Source organism: Nanorana parkeri, unplaced genomic scaffold (genome assembly GCF_000935625.1).
Source record: "Nanorana parkeri isolate BGI_ZX_2015 unplaced genomic scaffold, ASM93562v1 scaffold479, whole genome shotgun sequence".
Taxonomy (NCBI): domain Eukaryota; kingdom Metazoa; phylum Chordata; class Amphibia; order Anura; family Dicroglossidae; genus Nanorana; species Nanorana parkeri.
The window spans coordinates 633,822-640,596 of NW_017306747.1; the positions used below are offsets into that span (position 1 = coordinate 633,822).

General features: G+C 47.1%; 1 protein-coding gene across 3 annotated transcripts in view; it reads right to left on the reverse strand.

Moving 5' to 3' along the window:
* Positions 1-3,504: 3,504 nt before the first annotated feature.
* MAP2K7 (mitogen-activated protein kinase kinase 7) overlaps positions 3,505-6,775 on the reverse strand; it is a 22,877-nt gene continuing 19,606 nt past the window's right edge. For all 3 annotated transcript variants that reach the window (XM_018560827.1, XM_018560826.1, XM_018560828.1), the window contains 2 exons: positions 5,427-5,472; positions 3,505-4,236 (listed from right to left, as the gene is read on the reverse strand). In XM_018560827.1, coding sequence (XP_018416329.1) covers positions 4,099-4,236; positions 5,427-5,472 — 184 coding nt within the window. In that variant the 3' untranslated portion in view covers positions 3,505-4,098. The remainder of the gene's footprint in view (positions 4,237-5,426; positions 5,473-6,775) is intronic.

Below are 6,775 nucleotides of genomic sequence, written 5' to 3' on the forward strand. Positions count from 1 at the left end.
GTAGAATGACCCTTGAACCTTCCTCCTGCTAGTTTGAGATCAGACCTCTTATCTTGATCTGAGCTTTATATTGAAAATACCGCCCTCCCGAACCTTAATCACCTCCTTCAGGCCCCATTCACACGGAGCGGATTGCCGCACGATATCGCGAGAAGTGGCCGGCCAATGATTTTCAATGGAGCTGTCTTAATGTACAGCTCCATGTCGCTGGTCGCAAGTCGCGCCTGCAGGACCCTTTTTTCCGGCGGATTTTGCGTGATTTTTCTAATGCAGCCCGAAGGTGAAGGTCGCGCTACCGTCGCCCCGAACATTCGCGCTATCCCGGCCATGTGGATCCGCTTCTAAAGGTATGTCGCTTAGTGTGAATGGGGCCTAAAGTATATGTAAAGCCAACACTTGGATAGAGTAGGCAAAGGTTATAGCTAGGGACGCACCAATACTAATATCAGTGCCAACACCGAGGATTTGGGAAGACTACTCATACTCGCCCAAATCGTCCGATACTTCCCTCCGATACCGGAACTTCCGGTCAGACGGAGATTTCCCTCTGACGGGCAGCACCGAGGGAGCCAGCTTCCTTTCCAATCAGGAAGCCAAGTGGTGGGTTATGTCCCGCCTCCCTGATTGGCTAGGACGCCGGCTTCACTTGTTGCCAGACAGCCTGGCTTCCTAACCAATCAGGAAGCTGGGCGGCACATAATGACCCACCTCTGATTGGTCAGGAAGCCAGGCTTCCTAGCAACAAGTGAAGCTAGCTTCCTAGCCAAGCAGGAAGCGGATCATGATGGGCCGCCCGGCTTCCTGATTGGTTAGGAAGCCAGGCTGTCTAGCAACAAGTGACAGGCCGGGAACAAGTGACATTGGCTGTGAAGCCGGCTTCCCGGCCAATCAGCATGAAGCCAGCTTCCTGGCTCCATGTTCCCTCGCAGCACTGCCAGTCAGAGGACATCTCCCTCTGACCGGAAGCTCCAATATCAGGAAAGGTATCGGGAGCATTTGGACGAGTACTCGCCCAAATACTCGGCATCAGAACCGATACTAGTATCGGTATATCCCTAATATTTACTATTGGCTCACTTTATGGATGAACAGGAAACGGCTCAGTAGAGACTTCCTGCCCATTCATGACTGGATTAATAGTAAATCATTACCATCTCCAGATTGTGAATGAACAGGAAGCCTCCGTACTGAGAGCTTCCGGTTCATTGAGTGCCGGGGGCTGCAGAAAAAGAGATGAAAGGACTCAAATCTCTTTTTCCATTTTAAAAAGGGAAATATCAGGGGCCTGTTTAGATTTCCCCAAAGCCCCCCGACAGAAAAAGAAAAAATTAAAAAAGGTTGGGGAAAAAAAAGTAATTTTTGGGTTTCAACAAATTTTGAAATTTCGGTCTAAAAATTTAATTTCTTTGCATCCATGCTTTGAACCATTATACACTATATGGAAGAGCAGCAACCAAAGTCCAAGCCTCTACCACCCAATGTAAAGCAGTCCCAATTTTCTATTGCACTATAAAAAAAATATAGAACATGTCACGTTTGGCTGGTGGTGGTGCTGCTTGTCACATGTGATCACTGTAATGAATGGGATCGTTACACATCGGGTTTAAGGTTGCAGCGCGATCCCATCCATTGCATCACATGACATGTGACAAGCAGCACCACCTGCCAAAACAAGACATGCTCTGTATTAAGGATGCACCAATACCGATACTGTGCCGATATCGAGTATTTGGGTGTGTACTCGTCCAAATGCTCCAATGCCTAGCCCGATACTTCCTGTATCAGGAAGCCGGGCAGAGCGTCATTACACGCTGGCCGTTTTCCTGACTTGCCAGGAACCGGCTCCATGCTCCCTCGTCACGTGATGGGAAGGTGGCCAATCAGGAAGCCGGACAGCGGTCGGCATTCTGATTGGCCTGGGAAGCTGGCTTCAGGAGCATGGAGCCGGCCTCCCGGCCAATCAGAAAGCAGGGCGTCATTACACGGCAGCCGGCTTCCATGATTGGCCGGCCAGCTGGCTCCGGAGGAAGGCCGCGTTCTGGCTGGAGAGGCCCCGGCGGGTGACAGGCTGGACATACCAAGGTAAGAGGGGACAGACTTTCTTGTTAAATCGGGAAGCCGGGTGGCGAGTCTTTACACGCTGCCCGGCTTCGTGAATGGGACTTCCGTTACTGGGTAATTGGTATCGGCGAGTACCGATAATTATTTTTCGGTACTCGCCGATACCAATTACCGAGTAACAGAAGTCCCATAAAGTGCATCCCTATTTTTTTGCCACACAGCGATGCAAACCATCATGTCAGCTGCAATGTATGCAGCATGGTTCAGACATGGTGCTGACATTGCAGCAGGTGACCAGGGGGTGGTAGGAACACAGATTGGCCGCCTGGTTTTACCGATCCCCTGCCGCCCGTGTGAACGAGGCCAAACAGTATAAAACGAGAGCAGCTGAGGACTCTGGGACATCAGGAAGAGATCCACACAAGGGAACATTAAAACCGGTGGGAAATCCCCCCAGCAGCCCCCCCACTTCACCATGTAGCTTTGGTACAGTCAGTCATATTAAGCCCCTCCCACACATTGAACCACTCCTGGCTCCACCCTTTTAGAGAAAGGGGGCAGTCACATCATTAACGTTTAATTAACGGATAATGCATTAAAACTGCATCTATAGGCCCATTTATAAAGAGTTTTGAAGACGGGCAGAGCCATCGCTCCGCTGCTTCAGAGAAGAGCAACGAATTGCAGATACCATCTCATAGAAACTCCTCCTCAAACATACATCCAACCCTCACCGACTCATCTCACTTCCACGTGCCATCAAATCTCCTCCCGGCAGGAGCCGAGCTGCTCCTGCCCCTTCCACATGCAGACTTCCCATCTACCTTCTCTAAAGGGCAGAATATCATACACCGCCCAAATGTCCAGCAACATGCCACGGTCGCCAACTTGGAGGTCCCGAGGAGTCCCGTTCTTCATGTCTAAAGCTTCCTCCCACTCCCTCACCATGTGCCGAGCGAGGAAACCAGAAGCCAAAAGCCTCGGGGTGGTTCTTCCACATCATCCTGAGCCTGCAGAGGACCATTGTGAAAGCAGTTCCTCTTACTTCCATTGTAGTCTGTGTGGTGGAAGCACCAAGGAGGCCGTTTGACCAGATTCTACCATCGCCATGAGCAGACATCTTCACGGAGAAGTCCAGCAGCACGTTGTCCCAGCCATTGGAACAGATCTCTGGAGACTCCCTGCCGAGTTTTGTGACCGCGCTCCCGTTCTTGGGTTCTAAGGTGCCGTTTGAACAATCGATTAACAATGCTGGAGGAGAAATCAAAGAAAAAAAAAAAAGTCCTGGTGAGGGAACCGAGCGTTCCTTATCCATAACTCGTCTTAGGTCGCTCACCATGGATACAAGTCCCTGACAGCAGCCGAAGCTACAGAAAATGACAACAACTGATTGAGGTTCGTCGTCTTGCTTGGTTCATTGCGTCGTTACTCTAATGAAACCTCTTTCTGGTCACGTGGCTGCCCTCGCCATCAAGAAGTCAGTTCTGGTACGTGCTGGAGGTACTCAACTACTCAAAGTGTACAGAAAACAAGCTGAATATAGTGTGACCCAATGAACACGCCGAGCATCTTGAAAAATTAAATACGGTTTCCATTGGGAACCATGATGGCGCTACCACATGACTAAACAGAGCCAACAGTACACGGATAAGAGAACTTGGGTGTGAGACAACTTGCATACGAGATGTGGAATCTTCAGGCCTACAGTATCCATAAAGTCTGATGGACATCTCCAACTCTGATGCAGAGTCCTAGGTAAAAGAGGGCAGTAATGTGCTGATTGACAATCTCTCGTAACGTTAAGGGAAGTAGGCCGTAGCGGGATCACATGTGAAGGGTAATGAAGTATCTCCGAAAAGAAGAATGGTGAGGGAGTGGGAGTTGACCTCCCCTTGCAAGGAGAAATGTCCAGAAGAAGCCCCCCTCCCGCCCTCCCCATACACCACGTAATACACGATTATCCACTTTTTGAGTCTGAAAGCCGCATCTGCAGGTGATGCTGGGGAGGGGTATGTCCTCCTCCTCCCTTGCCAGATGCTACCTGCCGAAAAAAGGGAGGTTCTGGGGACTGAGGAGAGTGCTGCTCCTTGGAGACTCTGTCCGAGCCATGACATCCTGAAACCAGGAGGCTACGTCCACCTCTTGTGTCTCGTACTGACGCAAGAACTGGTGTTCCTACAGGGAGGAAGGACAAGGCGTTACAAGGTTTCATGGGTGGTTGCACTGACCGATATCTTAAAACTACCCTGAATGAAGTATATACAGCTTTTGCCAAAGCAAACTAGCTATCGTACTTTCATTGAGTTGGCCTATTTAGGTCTTCATTAAAACCCACATACACTGGTCTTTCCTTCTAAACTGCCACTGAACAGACGGATATGCCCTTTCAGATCTCTACATAAAGGAGCAGGCAGGTAGGACAAGTCTTCAGTCTTATCTACTCTTTAAGAGGACAGTAGACACCCTATGGCAAGCACTGAAGGCCCAGCACCCCTCTCATTGAAGGCCCTTTCACATCTACACTGTAGGGTGGAAGGTTCATAGAGTATCACACCAATATGAGCTTGTTGGACATCCCATTGTAAAACCACAGGCATGAATATGGAGCTGCCCTTTGTGGAAGGTAGCACAGGCACCTTAATTCATTCACCATGAAATGTGTAAATAATTCCTGTTCTAGTTACATAATCCCATCCTTAGTTTCAGGAAGCCTTCATAGGCAATTCACACCGTTGAAGGTCTAAAAAATAGATTGTGGCCTTCAGCCATGTGACCCAAATTATCGTCATCTATGCAGACTACTTGGCGCCAAGGATGTGGCTATGTAAGTAGAAGGGGGGTCCACAACTTTCACACCTCCCATCCTGTTCTTGGACAATAAACATGTTCACATTTCATGCTGATTGGATGGTGATGTCTGGGCATAAATGTTGGGGTATCTTTCTGGTATGGTGGGGTATATTCCTGATTTTGTGTGGATATAAATGTTGGGGTATGTTCTTGGTATGGTGGGGGATATAAATGTTGGGGTATGTTCTTGGTATGGTGGGGGATATAAATGTTGGGGTATGTTCTTGGTATGGTGGGGGATATAAATGTTGGGGTATGTTCTTGGTATGGTGGGGGGTATAAATGTTGGGGTATGTTCTTGGTTTGGTGGGGATATAAATGTTGGGGTATGTTCTTGGTATGATGAGGGTATAAATACTGGGGTATGTTCCTGGTATGTTGGGGTATGTTCTTGGTATGGTGGGGATATAAATGTTGGGGTATGTACCTGGCATGGTGGGGTATTAATGATGGGATCAGAAAAGTAAAATCTAATAAGCTCCATCATGTGATCTGAACTCCACCCAGCTACTTACCATAAGCTTATTATACTTTGGCCTTTTTCTGTGATCCTTAGTGAGACTGCAGAGGAGGGGAGAGGAAAACAATTGTTAGCAAAACAGATATTTTCTGCCCACAAATCCAGTAGAGAAGCATATTACAACAGTTATGACACGCCTGACAATACAATAAACTTTATTTACAAAAGGTGTCTAAGTACAGGTCATTCAAACTTTTTGCCTGCCAACCCAACCTTTTATTTGCCATATGCCAAATATTCCGATTTGTCGGCTGACCACTGATGGTGGGAGTTAGTTCTGGCATAAAAATGACCAGAGAATAGAACATCTGCAGAGCAAACAAAAAAAATAACCCCTGACCCCTGGCAGAGATATGAGAGGTGTACCCTGACCCATGGCAGAGATATGAGGTGTACCCTGACCCCTGGCAGAGATATGAGGTGTACCCTGACCCCTGGCAGAGATATGAGGTGTACCCTGACCGCTGGCAGAGATATGAGAGGTGTACCCTGACCCATGGCAGAGATATGAGGTGTACCCTGACCCCTGGCAGAGATATGAGAGGTGTACCCTGACCCATGGCAGAGATATGAGAGGTGTACCCTGACCCATGGCAGAGCTAGAAGAGGAGTAAATTGACCCCCTGACCCCAGGCAGAGATATGAGCGGTATAATGACCTATGATAGAGATTAGTGGTACAAACAAATGTATATAGATGAATGGAAACATGTAAAACTGGAAAATATGATTTTACAAATGTATTATGAAATGGCTTATAAACATGTTGATGAACAATGTATCATGTATTTACAAATAGATTTATACTGATCCCCCTGAAGAAGCCTATGAGCGTAACGCGTAGGGGACTAACAAAGCAATACAACACTGCATATGAAAATCAAGGAATTATGAATATACAATTATATACAAAATATTATGAAATGTGAAAAGTAGTAATAATTTTAGGGTTATAAGAATCATGTGTATATATATGAGCATTGTTTTTAATATTTACAATTATGTAAATCTTTTATATGAACATCAACAAAATTGTACGAATTATAACTATATGAGTACCCTCAAAAAAAACCCTGCACAACCCAGGTTGTATATTGTGTAGTTTTTTGACTAAGTTTGGGGTGAGGCCTCTAATCACCTGGGGGAGTACTTTGGGAAGTGCCTGTTTTGGAAAGAGATTAGAGGTATACACTGACCCATGGCTGAGATATGAGAGGTATAATGACCCCAGTGCCGTCACAGTACAGAACTGGTAGATTCAGGAGTTAGCTATTAACCCTTTTACTGCCACGAACAGAAGTACTATGTCAGGGCCCTGTAAACTGACTCCCGGCTTCTAGAGTCA